A 19067-nucleotide genomic window follows, 5' to 3' on the forward strand; every position below is an offset into this window, starting at 1 on the left:
CGTGACAGGTGGGGCAGAGGCAGGGCAAAGCCAGGAGCCAGGAATATAAGCCAGGTCTCATGGGGCTGGCAGTCCCCAGGGACCATCACCTGTCACCTCCCAGAGAAGAAGAGAGCTGGAATTAGAAGTGGAGCCAGGACTCAAACTCAGGCCCTGGATGTGGAATTCAGGCATCCAGGTGTCACACAGCTGCTGGCACTGAGAGCTCACCACAAACATTGACTTTAAATTGCTCCTGAATGAGTGTAAGCTGCCAACTCCACACACAGTCCATTCGTCCTACTTTAAATTTTGCTTTATATTGATTTAAAGTATTTACATGGAACTAAAGTCAAATGTACAAGAAAAAATATGTCCAGAAGAGCCAACTTGATCCCTGCATCTGGCTTTCCCTCCCCCATAGAAAACAGTTTACTAGGCTTTGGTTTGTCCTTTCACCTAAAACATAACTGTTAGGCAATAAATCTGTATATTTTCCCCCTCTCTTAGGTAACATATAATTCTATCTCTTCTCTCTGTAAATTTGTCTTTCATAGCAATTTAATAATCCTTTAAAAATCTTTATAAAGAACTCATCCTATAACAACATGCAGATATCCTCATTTGCAAAATGGACAGAAGGCACAGGGACAGGCATGGCTGAACTGCTGAGACACAAGTCCAGGATCAGAGTTCTCAGACCTCGGAAAATGATGGTGTATGGAGCCACGTTCAGGGCCTGGGGCTCAGGAGCTGGATGGCAGAGGAGAAAGGGCAGTCTAGGGTCAGTTGCCCAGCCTCCTGCACCTCAACCAGAACACAGCCAGAGGATTCCTCATTACAGTTTTCAACCATCACCTGCTGATAGACATTTGAGTTGCCTCCTGTCTTGTCCTGTCTCAGACAGTGCTGCCACAGACAGTGGAGTATGCGTTATCTCAGGCACACAGGGACAGGAATAGCAGAGTGTCTCCACAATCTGGTTGGAGGAACTGTTCTACAACCCTCTAAATTGTGTCACTCATCAGTCAGGCAGCAACGCAACTTCTCCCATCAGATTAGTGGAAAACAGTACTTAATTATCCCAGACACAGAGCAAGGAGGTGGGCAGCTATTGTTCACTTCCTAGACTTAGAGAACTGAGCAGGGCACAGGCACCTCCTGGGGAGGCCGGGACCGGTGAGAGAGGGAGGGAAGGAGAAGAAGGAGGTGTCTGGTGGAGCCTCAGTGCCTCCTGGGATTAGAGGGCAACAGGAGTCACCATGCTCTGGAAATGTTGTGAGGGCAGAGAATTTAACTATAATGCCTAAGCACTTGTGAATCTGCACACATGTAGTGTGGGGCTGGAGCATCATTAGCCCATTTAAGCAGAGTTTATTAATCTAACCACTGGCTTTAACTTTTGTAATAACTGCTGAGCTTGCTGTGCAAAGAACGGGACTAACGCCATGATAGGCTAAGGTAGGAGAATAGGTCTCAGTTTACAGGCATGCGGTCTGTCTTGGTATCAGTTTTACATGACTGAAATAAGAACTGCTTGTTGGAGACATGTTGTATGTGACTAAGAAGGAATAAAAATGGGAACAAAACAGGCGAGGTCCTTGTTGAGACTCCACTCTGTTGGATAAGACTTGGGCTCTAGCTCGTACTAGCAATAAAGTGTCTTTGTTTTTGCACTGTTGCCTGTGGAACTTGTCTGTCTGCAATCTAGGAATCAATCTGCACACATGCAGGAGATCTGGAAGAAGCTCTGGCCACCTGGCTTTTGTTCAGGCCAGTTCATTTGCCACTTGGGTAATGAATCAGTGGATGGAAAAATCTTTCTCTTGCCGTCTCTTCTTCTCTCTGTAAAATCTACCTTTCCAATAAAAATACATAAAACCTTACAAAAAATAAGGGACAGACATCAAACCCGGATCTCCAGGAAACGTGGACTCAATTCTGCCACGCAGTGAGGGTGGGCACCAAGCAGGCCCAGAAGATAACCACAGAGCATGTCTAGGGGTTCAGGGTGAGCTGGGTGCCTGAGAACAGCAGCCTGAAGAAAGGGAAGATCTTCCCTGGGAAGGAGGCATTGAACTTGTAGATGCAGTCGTTGGTGGCCGCATCGTAGAAGGTCACTTCCTTTTCCTCGAGATCCACGCAGACACGCACTCTCCTGGGACAGACCGGTAGTTCCTCCCACGTGTTGCTCCCAGTGAGCGCCTGGCACTCAAAGAAGCTGGTGATTTTCAGCACCCAGAAGCCGCTGGCAGGCTCCAGGGTCAGGCTGCCCTGTCGAGGGGCCTGCTCCCACGCCACGCCCAGGATACAGGCCCCTCCCCCGGGTCCTCTGCGCTCCACCTCCCAGGTGTGGCGGCCAGTGGAGAAGCCTGGAGAGCCCAGCAAGCAACAGGATGGGTAGAAGCGCTGTGGCTCCACTGTATCCTCTGAGTGCTTCCGAGGGATCATGTCCACTCTCACTGTTTTCAGATCCTGGGAAAACTTGAGGCTGGGATGGGCTGAGGCTGTGTCAAAGGTCACAGGCGCTGTGGGGAAAGGAGGGGAAAGAGACACAGGCATGGGTCAAGTCCCCACAAAAGAAGATTTTCTCTATTTTCTCTTGCCAGTCGCATCCATGAGGACGGGTTCTGTGATCTGTGATCTGGCAGGCCTTAACTTTTGAGTGGACTTTCACTCTGGAGGGGAGTGGACACAGCCGCAGGGACCTCATGTGTCCACTAGAGTGCACCACAGCCCAGGCAGCGGCTATGAGGCTGGTGTGATTGTGGGTTCTCCAAAGTCCTTCCCTTCTGGGAGTCATAGCCACCCCCGCTGCCACCCTGACATCCAATCCCAGGACCCTAGACCACTCCTAGCTTCCCTCCAATCGGTCCCCCGATAGCCCCCAGCCACTCACTCAGCTTCCGCTGTAGTCCTACAGAGCTCAAAGGGCCTGTGAAGCTTGAGGAGTCTGAGGTTTTGGCGTCTGTTGCATTTCCAAGAGCTCCATCTTGCCGCAGGCTCAATTCTAAACTGGCATCTGTTTTCTCTAATTTAGCCTCCCCCAATCGTAGTTGGACTAGAGCTGGGGGGTGGAGAGTTGAAGATCCCAGGTTGGCTGTTGGGTCACCTTTGGCAGAGAAGGAAAGAAGAGCCAGCTTGGTAGGAGCAAGAGGGCAGGAATCCCCACTGCCAGCACACAAACTCAAGGCACTCACTCTGGAGCTACCAGATCTTACAACTAGTGGAAGGTGGGCAGGGACAGAGGGAGACTTGTCCTTCTCCAACGAAAAGCACACTTCACGTCTGCCTACACCACTCCTGGTATCTGACACCTCTTCAATGCCTGTGGGACCACAGTGTCCCCTTCTCCACCAACCTCTCTCTGCCTCTCACCCCCCCCTTTTCTGTTCTTTCCCTTTTCTCTCCACCTCAGGTTGGAACTGAGAACAGTCATTGGTCCCAGCAGCTGTGGTGAGGGTTAGGACACACATCCGCAGTTCTCTCTGCAGGCTGTGTCCACTCTGGAACACGAACCAGCTCTGTATCTTGCTCCAACACCATAGGCAGTCAGTCTCCTTTGTTCAAGACCAGACTGCTACCTGGGGACACTGCCTCAGGCTGTGAGCCTCTTTGTACATTAGGATTATTTTTCTCAGGAAGACATGAAAGGAGTTAGGAAGGAAAAGCTAATTTTCATCCTTAAACTCAGAGGCTGTGAGCTACTCAAGCAATGTCTGCTTACAATGAGCATCAGGAATAAAGCAGCCAGTGATTCCCAGGGGGCAACACTGCTGCTCCCAACAGAAATGTGGAAATTTTCAGTTGGGCTCTGACTTAAATAGCCTTCAGGCCTGTGCCACTGGGGCCTATGGCTGGGAACACTGAGTTCCATTGTAGGTAAAGAGCCCAGTCATTGTCTCTCAAAGGAGACCTTGCCCAGGGACATGCTGATTGCCCAGCAGGGCTGCTAATGCAGCAGAGAAGGATTGGGTCCAGTTCATCTAGATCCATTTCTTGTCTTCCCTGGTTCTAAGCTGGGAAGACATCAATTGATGAACTTTGATTACTTTGGAATACTTCTGAGTGGCTGTGAGTTTCCTGGGTCTAAAATATAAGATGTCCCCCTAAGTCTGTTCTCCCTTTGTGGAATACTTCTTCCCTCTTCCCCTTTTGGTGTCTCAACTCCCCCAGTGGCAGGAAGCAGCCCTGCACCCCAACTTACCACTCTGCCTGCAGGTTGTACTCTTGTCTTGGAAGAATTTGCCTTCTTCTTTCTTTGGTTTTCTTCTTTTTCTCTTCTTTTTTTTTTTGCCTTGATATTTCTTCCTGTCATCCTGGAGCTGGTCTTGGGGGCAGAGAACAGAAGGCATCAGAGGCCAGCAAAGCTGATCAAGGAACCCAGGGTTGCACCACAAGGCCCTGATGTGAAACCCTGGGAGCAGTGAACTGGAGTTGTCTCTCTCATTCTCAGTACATGTGAGAATTACACCTTTACTGCCCTGCTTCCCTGATGTGGACATGCAGCCCAGCAGTGTCCAGTTTACATCTGATGTGATCGGGAAACAGGAGCCACTCATTCTGGGGAACTTAAAAATTTTGGGGACCGGCATGTGGTATATCAGGCTAAGCTGCTGCAGGGGCATCCCATCTGGACACAAATTCAATCCCAGCTGCTCCACTTCTGATCCACTCCTGTTTATGGCCTGGGAAAGTAGCAAAAGATGGTCGATTGCTTCGGGCCCCTGAGCCCATGTGGGAGACCCAAAAGAAGCTCCTGTTTCCTGCCTTTACACCAACCCAGTTCTAGCTGGTTGCCATTTGGGGAGTGAACCCACAGATGAATGATCTCTCTCTCTTTGCCTCTCCTTCTCTCTCTGTAATTCTGTTTTAAAAATAAATAAATAAAAAACCTTTTTACAAAGTCACAAAACAATGATATTATAAGATAAAATCTGGGTTAGCTTTGCTTGCAGTGTTTATCATTCTACTTGGGACACTTGATGCCCAGCTGTGTTTCCAATTCCAGCTTCCTGCTAAAGGGCACCCTGGGAGGTTCAGGTGATGGTGCAAATGCTTAAATCCCTCCCACCTACATGGGAGACTAAGATTAAGTTCTTTTCTTTTGGCTTTTCTGGCCCAGCCCTAGATGTTGTAGAATTTAAGGAAGTGAATTAGTAGATGGAACATTGCTGTTTCATTTTCTCTGATTCTATGCTTTTAAAACAATAATGTTTTAATTTTAGGTTTATTTATTTTTATTGGAAAGGCAGATTCAGAGAGAGGAGCAAACATGGAGAAAAAGATTTTCTGGTGAACCACTGGTTCACATCACAAAAGGCTGTAATAATCTGGAGCTGAGCTGATTAGAAGCCTGGAGCTAGGAGCTTCTTCTTGGTCTCCCACATGAGTACAGGGTTCCAAGGCTTTGGGTCATCCTTTGCTGCCTTCCCAGGCCATAAGCAATGAGCTGGATGGAAAGTGGAGCAGCCGGTACACAAGACAATGCCCATATGGGATTCCAGCTCTTGTCATGTTAGGATTTAGCCACTGGGCCATTGCACCAGACCCATGCCTCATATAATTTTAGATTTTGCAGATTTGGAGCCATTGTTGTTGCACAGCAAGTAAAGCTGAAACATGTGATGTCAATATGCTCCATTGGGTGTTTGCTTCTGCCACTCCACTTTCAATCCAATGCCTTGCAAAAGGCCTGGGAAGGCAGCAGAAGATGGGCCCAAGTGTTTGGACCCTGCCATCCTTCTGGGAGACCCATGTGGAGTTCATAGCTTGTGGCTTCAGCCTGTCACAATCCTGAGTGTCATAGTCATTTGGTGAATGAAGCAGCACATGGGGTCTTTCTCTCTCTCATTCTTTCTCTCTCTCTCATTCTTTCTCTGCTTCTCCTATCCTCTCTGATGCTCTGACTTTCAAAATAATCAATCAATCATTTAAATAATCAATAAATCATTAAAAACAGCAATAACAAAAGGAAGGAAATGGAGGTTCTGGCTAACTGAGGAGGGGGATTTGGTTCTGGGAGCTTTGCCCTCACCTTCCTTTTGGATTTAGTGCATGAGACATTTAGGGAAGGGCAGGCTCTTTACTGGACCTAGGAAGAAGGCTCGATTCAGCTACCTTTACTCTTGACTGAGACACATGTTGCCTTCACAGTCAAGGGCATCCTTATGCATACCAACCCTTCTTCCTATCTACAAACACAGTGAAGGACGTCTCTACCAATAGCAACCCTTCTTCCCGGTTGCAAGAATAGAGTATTTCTATTTATTTATTTATTTATTTATTTTTATTGCAAGGTCAGATATATAGAGAGAGTAGGAGAGTCAGAAAGGAATATCTTTCACCTGATGATTCATTCCCCAAGTGACCGCAACAGCAGGAGCTGCATAGATTCAAAGACAGTAGCTCTTCAGGGTCTCCCACATGGATGAAAAGTCCTAAGGCTTTGGGTCATCTTTGCTTTCCCAGATTGCAAAAAAGGAACTGGATGGGAAATGGGGCTGCCAGGATTAAAACTCATGTCCATATGCGATCCCTGCAAATTCAAGTCGAGGAATTAAGCTACTAGACCACCATGATGGGCCCATGCAAACCTAGAGTACTTCTTAATGACTATGCGATTCAATATGCAAAGTTCAATCCTTGCCTTTCTAATCTGGCTTATCTATTTTCCTGCATAGGTGGAATCGGCAAAACATCATCCACCTTGAATGTATTTCTGTAGTCAGAAATAGCAGCATGCATCAGAGAAACAAACACGGTCCAGAGATCACAGAGTCCAAGAGCCCTGGGGAGGCAGAATTATGCCTTTTTGGCCCATGAACACTGACCAAGGCCAGAGGGCAATGCAAAAATCAGTGAGGGGCTATTATAGACAATTACCATGTGGAACAGACCATGGGAGAAATGCCTGAGGGAGGCATGGCAATGCTTGGAGATCCCAGTCAGAGGAAGGCTGCCATGATGGCCACTGACAGGAGAGAATCCTCCAGGGAGAACAGAGGCCTCCTTGGCCTCTTCCTTACCTTCCAGGTTCCTCAGGTTCTTGATAATGGAGTCATGACTGGACTTTGCTTTGTCAAGTTGTTTCTCCAGGTCCAGAGGAAGTAGAGTTATGCTGTGAAACTGAAAATGAATCTCTCTACTCCAAGGATGACAAGGTGGAACTTGGTGGGGAGGTGAGGGGATAGACTGGCCCTTTGGATTCAGCTTGTGGGGACAGAGTCATGGCAGTGGGAGTGGGCATCAAGGGTTGGTGAGCCTTGAGTCACGACGTGGGCATTAAGGAAATGGGGCTGGAGTGAGAAGCTGCTCAAGGAGACTTGGACATGAAGGGGAAAGGAGAAAAGCAGTGGGGCAGGGAGAGGGGTCCAGGAGTCCTCCTGCTGAGCAGGGGGCCTGCAGGAGGCCCTGAGAGATGGGGAGAACAGCTCAGGCCTCTCACAACCAACTCGTTTTCTCAGCTCAGACCTTTCCCCATATGGCCTAAACCTCTGACTGCAAAATCCCAGAGTGTGGGTGTTGGTGAGTGGGAGGTATAGATGGTATCAGAAGCTGAGTTGAGAACAGAACCTAGCAATGAAGCTAGGGCAATGCATATGTGGGATGGCCATCATACCTGTGCAAGGTGCCTTTGATGTCCTGGAAGAGAAAGACAAGCAGCTTGGTCTTAGCACTTGGCTGACCCATGGGACCAAGGAGCATCCAAAGAAGCAAGTGGGTGTGGGCAGAGCTGGTGGGGTGAGAACATCTCTGAGATTCTTCCCCCCACATTTCCTGTTCTCACTCACCAGGAGGACTCCTCCAAGTGTTGATAGGCCACTACATGGAGACATGGTTAGATATCAAGGGGAACCACTGATGAGCAGAGAGAGTGACATTTTACAGATGAATTTTGTCTGATACTTATCTTTGCAAGGGAACCCTACTCCTTCGGACAGGAGATAGATCGGAGTGAGTTTGCATGAACTTTCTTGAAAGAAAGGAATGGACACTACAACCAGCACAATGGTTCAAAAACCCAGAAGGAGCTCCTGGCTTTTGTGTGGCACAGTCTAGGCCATTGTGACCATTTGGGGAATGATCCAGTAACAGCAGATCTGTGTGTGTGTGTGTGTGTGTGTGTGTGTGTGTGTGTGTGTGTGTGTGTGTGTCTTTCCCTCTCTGTGTAACTCTGCCTTTCAAATAAATGCATATTATTTTTAAAAAAGAGAAAATTTTATTTTGTGGCAAACATTTTGAAGTCTGTTTTCTAATTTCTTCACCACATGGATTCCTTTTAAAAGTTTTTTTTTTTTTAAGTTGGAAAGGCAAATTTACAGAGAGAAGAGACAAAGATCTTCTATCCATTGGTTTGCTCCCCATGTGCCCATAAGAATTGGAGCTGAGGCAATCCAAAACCAGAAACCTCTTCTGCATCTCCCATGTAGATGCAGGGTCCCAAGGCTTAAACCTATCCTCTGCTGCTATCCCAGCCATGTTAGCAAGGTGATGGACAAGAATTGAATCAGCCAGAATTCCCATCAGTGCTCATACAGGATGTTGGCACTCCAGGTAGCATCTTAACTCACTAAGCCACAGCGCCAGTCCCACAACAGTTTTAAATATAATGTTCATCTATCTGAAAGGCAGAGAGACAGATACAATGGAGAGATTCTTCATCTGCCAGTTTGCTCCCCAATCACTCACACAGTCAGGACTGAGTAGGTAGCAGTCAGGAGCCTGGAACACAGCCCAGGTCTCCCAGACAGATTGCTAGGATCTCAGGGCTTGCCCCATCACCTGCTTCCTTGCAGGGCCCCATATTAGCAGAAAGCTGGGTGGGAAATAGAGGTAGGGCTTCAACCAGGCACAGCCACAGTGAAGATGAGTGCCGCAAGCTGCACATTAACCAATGTTCCGAACACCTGTCCTTTAATGTGCTGAAGCTTTTTAAATGTGGCTTGCAATATATTTTTAATTATACATGTGACTCATACTACATTTCCAAATTATATTGGCAGTAATTCACATTTTAAGATTTATTTACTTTTATTGCAAAGTCGGGTAAACAGAGACGAGGAGAGACAGAGAGGAAGATCTTCCATCCATTGATTTACTCCCCAAGTGACCATAATGGCCAGAGCTGTGCTGTTCTGAAGCCAGGAGCCAGGAACTTCCTCCAGGTTTCCCATGCAGGTGCAGAGTCCCAAGGCTTTGGGCCGTCCTTGACTGCTTTCCCAGGCCACAAGCAGGGAGCTGGGTGGGAGCAGGACTGCCAGGATTAGAACTGGCACCAATATGGGATCCCGGACCATTCAACGCGAGACTTTAGCCACTAGGCAACCACTCTGAGCCCCATATTGTAGTTCTAAATTACATATGTGTTTCACATATTTCTAAATCACACATGCATTGATGTTCTAAATGACACGTTAACACTTTGACTCTCTGGATGGTACTGCTCTAGAGGCAGGATCACTGGCACAAACTTGGGGATTCTGACAGGTTCTGGGTACTAGGTCAGACACCAGGGCTGGGCTCTGCCTTATGGGAATTCTGCCCCCGAGGGACTCACCTGTAGCAGCTCTCTGGGTGGCATCTGCTGCATGACTTTCACGGAATCCTTGAGCAAGCTGAGCTGTGCCTGGATGGCAGCATTGTAGCGTTCACACTCCTTGGTGCCCTTCTGAGCCAGCTGCTTAATGTTGGACAGGAAGAAGTTTTTGTTCTCCTCTAGTATCTGTTGCAGGTGCTTGAATTCTGTGTGTATCTTTTGCTTCTCAAACTCCACCTGGGCCTGGAGGTGAGATACAGGGACACAGAGAGGAAAGATGACCTCAAGTTTCCTTCCACCCATGCTGTTTAATTTTAATTTTTTTTTTTAATAATCTTAGTTGATTAGGGTACAAAGGGTCAAGGGCTACAGTGTGAAAGTGGGTAATACCATTGTTTCCATGCTAATATTATCATTTTTCCCTGTATTTGGGGTTGGGGGAGAAACAAAGGGAAAAGCCCCACCCAACCTCCTACCCATCTCCTATCCCCAACAGGAGGCGTGCTCCAAGGGTCCTACTCAAACAGTTTTGATAGTTCATCAGTTCTGGATTGCTGCCAATCTCACAGTTCCAATCACAATGAAACCTATTCAGAGTCCACTGGCTTTCAGCCTCTTGATGGTTGGGGTTCCAAGATCAGCAGTTCAGTTGGAGGGATCTCCAAAGAAACTTCATCTGAGATGATCCCAGATCTGATTCTTGAGCGAGTTTGCTAGTACAGACTGCAACACCGTCCTTCACACCAATCAGCTTATGCACATGCTGGTCGTTGCGATTGCTGGGTCCACTCTGTCTCCTGCCCTGTCTTCCTTGTGAACCAACGGGTGTTGTAGTCCAGCTCAATCCTACTCACTTCATACTTGACCCTTACGCAAACCAGTTGGAGCTGCAGCCTAGTTGGGGTGACTCCCCATGGCCTCCACCAGTTCTGCCCCCTACCCTGGTTCTCATGCTTGCCAGTATGTATCACAGGCTTGTTCAGTCTGTCCCACATCCCAGTTAGATTTTGCACATGTCAATGCACATTGAAGCCTAGTTCAACCCAACCAACCTATTATCCAGCCCATACACCTACTGGCAGGTGCCTTTCTGTCTAGCCACCCCTGCCTCTATCCTGGTTTTCGTGCTGTCCAGTGAGGGTGATAAACCAGTGGGAGGTGCCCACTATTTCCCTTCTAGACCACACCCACTCCCAGATTATGCAGTCTCCAGGTGGTTCTGGCATTTGACTTGACAGAATTAGCTCCCAGTGCCAGCCTCTGCCAGCTAATGCTGTGGCTAAGCCCAACCAACCCTCACCCACTCTAATTTTTGCTTGCACCAGTTGGAACAGTCAGCCCACCATGACCCTGCCTTTACTAGCTCACATGAGGCCCACAGGTGCTATAGCCCTGCTTCCTCTGAACTGCCCCCTTCCCAACTCATGCACTTTCCAATGAAAGTAGTTTCATTTTAATTTTTGTATTTAATTATACTGAGTACCAAGGTAGAATAAGATACAGACTTGAGAAGAGGTGAGGATAACAATTTTTTTTCACTTAAATGGCTTATTTATTAGAGAGAGAGAGAGAATTTTCTATTTGCTGAATCACTCCCGAAAGCCAAAATAGCCAGAGTTGTGCTAGGCAGAAACCAGCAGGCAGGAACTCCAGCAAATCTCGCACACAGGTGCAGGATCCCAAGCACTTGTGCTGCCTTCTGCTGCTTTCCCAGATGCCTTAGCAGGCACTTTGATTGAAATAGAGCAGCTGTAACTGAATTAGTACTCAAATGGAATAGTGTCTTGAAGGAAGCAGATTAACCACTGCACCATAGTAAAGGCTCTGAAAACACACATTTAAAAACATTTCCCATGTCAGTGTTGTGATGCAGCCCATTAATTTTTTTTTTTTTGTTTTGCAATGGAAGCATCTGATATTCAAGTCCTGGTTCAATTACAGGCTGTTCTGCTCTGATCCTGTTCCTGCTAATGTCCCTGGGAAGACAACAGGAAAGCGTCCAAACACTGGGCTCCTGCCCCCTGCATGGGAGACCTGCATGAAGCTCAGAGCTCCTGGCTTCTGCCTGGACCAGCTCCTGGTCACTGAAACTATTGGAAAGTGAACCACTGAGTGAAAAATCTCTCCTCTCACTGTCACTCTTCCTCTCAAATCTTTATTATTATTTTTGTTTTTAAATAATAAAACCACTTCTTTTATGTTCTGTGCCACACTGTGCCCTCATTATGTCATCATTTTTGCTTTTGAGAATTTCCCTAAAACTCGTATTTCTAGAAATTTTTTTCAGTTTTAATGTGCTTTCATGTAGTTTTTTTTTTCTCTTTGACACACCAAAACCAAACCAACACAAAGGGGAGTTTTTCCTTACCATGAAGTTGTTGATCTTCTCTTCTCCTTGAGCCTTTTGCCTTAAGATTTCCACATGCAACTGGATCTGCTCCTGTGGAGAGAGGGACCTTCAGACAAGGCTCTGCCTGGATTACTCCTGGCCACATAAAAGCCTCCCAGGCTCTCCAGAGCACACATGAGAGGCTCCAGGGAGTTCTGGGTCTAAGTGTTAATCCACATTGCTTCCTCGAGCTGGGGAGAAGGGAGAAACCAGAACCTACATGACCTAAAAGAGAAGAGGGTTGCTATAATCTATTATGAGTAATGTTTGGATGGTGCTTCAAGACTGTCAAACAACTCCCAGAGACCTTCCCTCACTTGTTCTACCAACAGTTTTCAGAGATATGTTTGGGGTCTGCTGCTAATGCTATTGGCCTGGGAAACCAGTGAAGAATGGGTTCCTTTACCTATATGGGGACCAGGAAAAGCTTTTGGCTGCTAGCTTGGAACAGGTAAGCTCCAGCTAGTTCAGCAAATTGAGGTGAAGATGGAAATACCCCTCTCTCTGATTTTCTTTCTCTTTCTTTCTAACTATGCCTTTCAAATAGATAAACCTTTAAAAAAAAAAAAAGTAAGTTTTATTTGAAAGGTGAGGCATTGAGGCTCAGAGAAACCCAGATATTTCTTGGAATTTACACAGTCAATTCAAAGTCTAAATTTGAGTCCACATCTCTATTTTTAAAAAATTTATATATTTTTATTTTATTTTGAATATTGCTTTCATAGTTGAGACAGATGCATACTTATGCGTATCTCCAATTAGGGTGGTCAAGGTGTAGAAGAAGGTCAAGGTGAGTGGGACAAACATTTTACTTATTTTTTTTTTTTTACTCCTGTATCTACTGGGGGCAGTTAGCGGGGGAAGGAAAGATGCTGATTGTTGATGTCATCTTGCATCTGTCAGGATGACATCAGAGACCCCAACATGAAGTCCAGATCTTCTGAACCAAATTTCCATCTTTTCTTTTCTTACATTTTATTATTAGTATTATTGGTTTAGTCTTCTGTTGTTATTTTACTGGGATGTTTTTCACATTTGCCTTTGTTTTGTTTGGTGCTATTCCTGTTCTCTGTTAAGAGAAAATCTTGAAGTATCATTTGTAGGGCAGGTTTGGAAGAGGTAAATTCTGTTAACATTTTTTTTTTTTTTACTGTGGAAGATTTTTATTTCATTTTGAAAGACAAAGGAAAGCTTTGCTGGATATGTTATCCTAGGCAGACAATTTTTTTTTTTTTCATTTTGAATCTGGAATATGTCATTCTAGTCTCTTCTGGCCTGCAGAGTTTCCTGTGAGATCTCCTGTGAGTTTAATTGGTATTCCTTTTTTTTTCACGTACACATTTAAGGATGTTTTCCTTATGTTTGATTGGAGAGAGCTTGATTATCATGTGTCGTCTTAAAGATCACTTTTGATCAAGCCTGTTGGGAGTTCTGTGCCCCTCCTGCATCTTGTTTCCCAATTCTTTCTCCAGATTAGGGAAATTGTCCCTTATTATTTCATTAAATACATTTTAAAACTCAGCTTCTCTTTCTGCACCTTCTGGGATTCCCATACCTCTTATATTTGGCCTCTTAATAGTGTCTTCCAATTCTTGAATGCTCTTTTTTGGCCTGATCCAGCTCTGCTTCCAGCTTTTTCTTTGCTTCCCCCTGATGACAGGAATTATCTTTCATTCTGAGATTCTTCCTTTTGTTTGCTTTGTTCTACTTTGGAGACTCTCCACAGTACTTTTAATTTGCTCTACTCTGTTCTTGATTTCTGATATACCAGCCTTGATTTGCTTTATTGCTTCCTTAAATTCTTTGAACACTTGCATGAGCTTCTCATTTTTTATCAAAAGCTTTAAAATGAGTCTTATGAATTCTGTATCCCCTGTTTTTCTCGATGTCTTGTCATAACCTGTTGCATATTAGGTCTGGTTGCAACACGGGCCTATTTTGACCCATATTCTGCCACAGTTGGTATTAGTTTTTGTGGGACCAGTGCAATCCATGGAACTCAGTGCGTTCTCATGAGCTCAGCACATGCACAGTTCACTGTTGTCCCCTGCAGTCCTAAAGCTATTGCCACAGTGTGCAAAATGGCACCTGAGGTACCATTACTGAGTTCTTGATCTGCTGGCTGTCAGATATGATGGCTACCATTCCTGCCTAGGGTAGAACCTGGTTGCTGGTGGAGTTTCGGCTCCTGGTGGAGTTCAGATCGCCTTTCGCTGAATGTCACTGGAGTATCATTCTCTGCAACACCACACCATTGTGTCTGTTCATTCCTATATCCTGAAATATATCCTCTCTGCTTCATCCTAATGATATGTTTTCCTGTCCATTTAAACGTGTTCTTACCCTATTCTGCCATCTTGATTCTCCGTTTGAACCAAATTTCTGTGTTTTGGGCCTGTGCATTGATCGAGGCTAATCTTTTCCCTTCAAGTGCCAACATCCCACATGACTGCTGGTTCTTGTCCTACTGCTCCATTTCTCATCCATTTCTCTGCTTATTTCCTGGAAAGAAAAGGAGGATGGCCCAAGTTCTGGGGGCCCTATACCCATGTGGGAGACCTGGAAGAGACTTCTGGCTCCTAGCTTAGGATCACCTCAGCTTTAGCAATTCCAGGCTTTAGGGGAGTGAAGCAGTGGATGGATGATCTTTATCTCCTTCTCACTGCAAATCTACCTTTCAAATAAAAATGAATATTTCTTTTTAAGATTTATTTATTTTTATTGAAAATGTACATAACAGAGAAAAGGAGATACAGAGAGAAAGATCTTCCATTTGCTGGTTCACTTCCCAAGCAGCCACAATGGCTGAGGCTGAACCCATCCAAGCCAGGATTTTCTTTTGAAATGCCCACATGGGTTTAGGGTCCCAAGGTTTTGGGATGCCCACAACAGCTTTCCCAGACCACAGGGAGGTAACTAGATGGGAAATAGAGCAGCTGGGATTAGAACCAGGGCCCATATAGGATCCTGGTGTGTGCAAGGCAAGAACTTTGGCCACTAAACTAGTGCACTAGCCCTTGTGTTTTTTAAACCTATGTGGGTCTAATATGATGGTCTAATTGGTTAATACTCCTTGCGATTGGGAGAATCAAGGTGGTAGAATAGGGTAAGTACATGTTTACACAGACAGAGAAACATTACCTATTGTGAAGCAAAGAGCACACATTCCAGGAAAAAGGAGAGGACAGAACAATAGCAGGGGGGTACCTGGAGACTGACAGACACAGGAAAGCAGTGCATACAATGGTCTAGGATTGTAGTGACTGATACCCCAGCGGCATAAAGTGAACGGCAATCTGAACTCCACCGGCAGCCAGAACTCCACTAGCAATAATGTGGGAAGGACGTTCACTAGGAGCTCAGGAGGTGAATCCAGACAAAGAACTGCCTGTTCTGCTGGTCTGTTTTATTTGACCAGGAATAGACAGAATGGCAGGTCTCAGATAAGTGGTATGGGAACAAGATGGATTTCACAACCCAGTCCACCTCCTAGAGCTGAATTAGGTGCCATTTTGTTTAAGGAGGCAAAGGCTATGGGGCAGGACTGGGCGTGCTGAGCTGGGAGTGACCTCATTTCTGACTCAGTGAATGCAGCAATGTAGCATCCTACAGGTGCCAACCAAAACAGTTCCGGGTAGCCCTCTGACCTGATGGCCAGCAGATCAAGAATACAGTGGAGCAAATTAAAAGTACAAGAAAGAGTCTCCAAAATAGAATGAAGGAGGCAGAAGAAAGGCATAACAGATGCCTTGTTGTAGAGGATGGCAAAGGAGTGAAGACTGCAGGGACAACAGTGAACTGCGCATGTGCTCAACTCAGTGAGAACTCACTAAGATCAGTGCATTGCACTGGTCCTGCAGGAAAATAACCGACTGTAGCACCATATGGGCCAAAATAGGTCTGTGTGAAACCCAGACCTAATGTCCAATTTGTCCTGGCAAGATCACCAACAACAACAACCTAGCTATATTGGAACACCTGGTGTCTCCCTAATCCTGGGACCTGCTCCAACCAGAAGTGGGAGAAAAGTTGTACAGACAACAGTGCAGCTCAGCATGGTATCATATGAGGTTGAGACTGGTGAGCCAGGAGCTGGGGCTAAGGAGACCATGGTGGAAATCTAACATAAGAACCCAGACCTGGAACTCACTGGAAGGAGTGGCACAAGTGGCTACAAGCAAAAAGTTATGTACCAACTGCAATAAGTAAAATCGCATTGTAGACCTGTGGGTGACACAGCTTAGAAACCTGTCCCAAGCAGAAGAATCTGATAACCTGAAGTACAAGGACCAAGTGCAAAAGAAGAGACAAAAGCACAATGAGTATTACTGAAGACTCCCCTGCCAAGGAGCAAAAGCTTTTGTCATACTCAGAGTTAACTGGAAGACATTGACAAAATTGGGGATACAGAATTCAAGACATTAGATATAAAACTTCTCATCAACAACGAGAAACAAGTAAAGCAGGCATTCAAGGAATTCAAGGAATATATAACACTGGAAATGAATCAAATGAAAGCCAATAAATCAGAATTGAAGAATACAGTGGAGCAACTTAAAAGTACAATGAAGAGTCTCCAAAATAGAATGAAGGAGGCAGAAGAAAGAATCTCACAATTAGAAGATATTTCCGGTCACCATGGGTAAACAAAGAAAAAGCTGGAAGCAGAGCTGGATCAGGCCAAAAAAGTATTCCAGAATTGAAACACACTATTAAGAGGCCAAATATAAGAGTTATGGGAGTCCTAGAAGCTGCAGAAGAAGCAGCTTGGTTTAAATATGTATTTGATGAAATAATAAGGGACAATTTCCCTAATCTGGAGAAAGAATTGGGATACAACATCTAGGAGGGGTACAGAACTCCCAAGAGAGTTGACCAAAAGCAATTTTCGCTACAGCACATGATTGTCAAGCTCTCTTCAATTGAATATAAGGAAAAGATGTTTAAATGTGTACCTGAAAAAAAATCAATTGACATATAAAGGAATGCCAATTAAACTCACAGGAGACCTATCACAGGAAACTCTACAGGCAAGAAGAGACTAGAATGACATATTCCAGATTCTAAAAGCAAAAATTGTCGCCCCATGATAACATACCCTGCAAAGCTTTCCTTTGTCTTTGAAAATGAAATAAAATTCTTCCACAGTAAAGAAAAGTTCAAAGAATTTGCCTCTTCCAAACCTGCCCTACAAATGATACTACAAGATGTTCTCTTGACAGAGAAGAGAAATAATGCCCACCAAAACCTAAAGCCAATACAAAGAACATCCCAGTCAAATGACAACAGAAGACTAAACCAATGAACAACCCATTCCTTAAATGACAGGACCAAAGTATCACCTATTTGTATTAACCCAGAATGTAAACAGTTTAAACTCTTTAACCAAGCTTCACAGACTAGTACACTGTATTATAAAATAAAACCCATCTATTTCTTGCCTACAGGAAATACATTTCACCAGTAAAGATCAGTAGGAACTGTATCTCATATATTTTGATGTTTCGGTAGGTTTGATCTCTTCCAAACACTTTCTTCTGATTAAATTCTTTAATGATTTATAGACCCTACAGTAGCATCATTTTCTTCAAGAAGTTTCTAGATTTTCATTTCTTTAGCAACATGTTAGTCATTCAGTAGCATGTTATTTAACTTTATGGTGTTAATTTTTTTTCTCTTCCTGATATTGATTTTGTTTTGTGGCTTTTCATTTAAGGGGATGTGTAGTAACTGCGTAATGGAGACTATCATATCCAGTTCTGAGGATACAATGCAGTATGCATCTCTACTTCCATTGTCCATGCCCACAATGTTGGACATAAAACTGCGTATGGAGAATTATACTATACTATATTATACTATACTATACTATACTATACTATACTATACTATACTAATGACATAAGGGATCTCAGTGTGTGCGATGGGGATTGGGGAAGGGATAAGGTAAATTAGGGCCTATGGAACTGTACCATAAAATGATAATAATAAAAGAAAGTAAAAAAAAATCTTCTTCCTTGCAAGTACCAGGATGCCATCTGGGCACCATTTTGTAACATGGCTACCTCATATCCCATTAAACTCCCTGCTTGTGGCCTGGGAATGTGGCAGGGAACAGTGCAAAGACTTGAGACCCTAAACCTATGTGGGACATCCATAGGAAGCTCCTTGCACCTGGCTTCAGATTGGCTCAGTTAAGACTAGTGCAGGATTTGGGCATTAAACCAATCGATGAAAGATCTTTTTCTCTCTCAATTGCTTCTTTCTGTAAATCTATATTTTCAATAAAAATAAATAATTTCATTTTTAAAAATTAGCCTTTTCCATCCTCTGTTATTTCTGCTTTGCAAGAAAAACAGTTCCTCATACTCAGAACCATGAGCTCATATGTCTGGCTGAGTGGCACCTTCAGGAGCCATGGAGGACAAATCCACAGGAAGGAGATAATAGCTTGTAGATCTCCATTGAACTCCCATCAACAAAGAGAAGCCCCAGTGCCTACCTGATAATGCGGGTCAGCTTCTTCTACCAGACTGGTTTTATGTAATTTGTGATCCATGGAGTCATGACACATCATACAAAGGAGTTCACCATCCTCCTCACAGAAGTAGTGCAACTTCTCCCCATGCTTTGGACACCTCAGTTGTTCCTCTTCCTGCTGCATCTCAGAGAGATCCGTAGCTCGAATTCTCTCCACCAGATTCCCCAGTTGCCAGTTGGATATAAATGTGTCCTTTCTCATGAAACTTTTGCAGAGTGGACATTGGATGAGATCCTCAGAAACTTCCTTACACTGAGTGATGCAATCATGGCAGAAGTTGTGCCCACATTTGATGATGACAGGGTCCTGCAGAATGTCCAGGCAGATGGGGCAGATCAGTTCCTTCTGCAGGTCAGTGGAAAACTGTTGGCTGGCCATGGCAGAGCATCCAGGCTGACCCACATCTACAGGAATCCTGGAAGTAGCCAGTGGTCACTGCTGCGGAAACGGAAAACGGAAGACAGCAGGCAGAAGTCAAAGAGTTTGTCAATCAGCCATGGGAGCAAGGTGGGAGGAAAAGAAGAGCAAGAATAAACTGATCCAAAAGAGTTAGGATTTCAATACAGTGAGCATTTTGAAAAGGGAAATCAGAAGGACAATCCTCTTCTTTCACCACTTGG

At 44.9% G+C, this 19067-nt stretch overlaps 1 protein-coding gene across 1 annotated transcript; it reads right to left on the reverse strand.

The window, feature by feature from the left end:
- Nucleotides 1-1977: 1977 nt before the first annotated feature.
- Nucleotides 1978-18825, reverse strand: LOC121149300 (E3 ubiquitin-protein ligase TRIM31-like). The gene is made up of 5 exons (XM_040969814.1): nucleotides 18409-18825; nucleotides 11886-11957; nucleotides 9539-9760; nucleotides 7008-7071; nucleotides 1978-2507 (listed from the first exon to the last, which is right to left on the reverse strand). Exons 1-5 carry the CDS (start codon nucleotides 18823-18825, stop codon nucleotides 1978-1980), a joined length of 1305 nt encoding a protein of 434 aa, XP_040825748.1.
- Nucleotides 18826-19067: the final 242 nt, after the last annotated feature.

Source organism: Ochotona curzoniae, unplaced genomic scaffold (assembly GCF_017591425.1).
Source record: "Ochotona curzoniae isolate NIBS_2020 unplaced genomic scaffold, NIBS_Ocur_1.0 contig_1942, whole genome shotgun sequence".
Classification (NCBI taxonomy): domain Eukaryota; kingdom Metazoa; phylum Chordata; class Mammalia; order Lagomorpha; family Ochotonidae; genus Ochotona; species Ochotona curzoniae.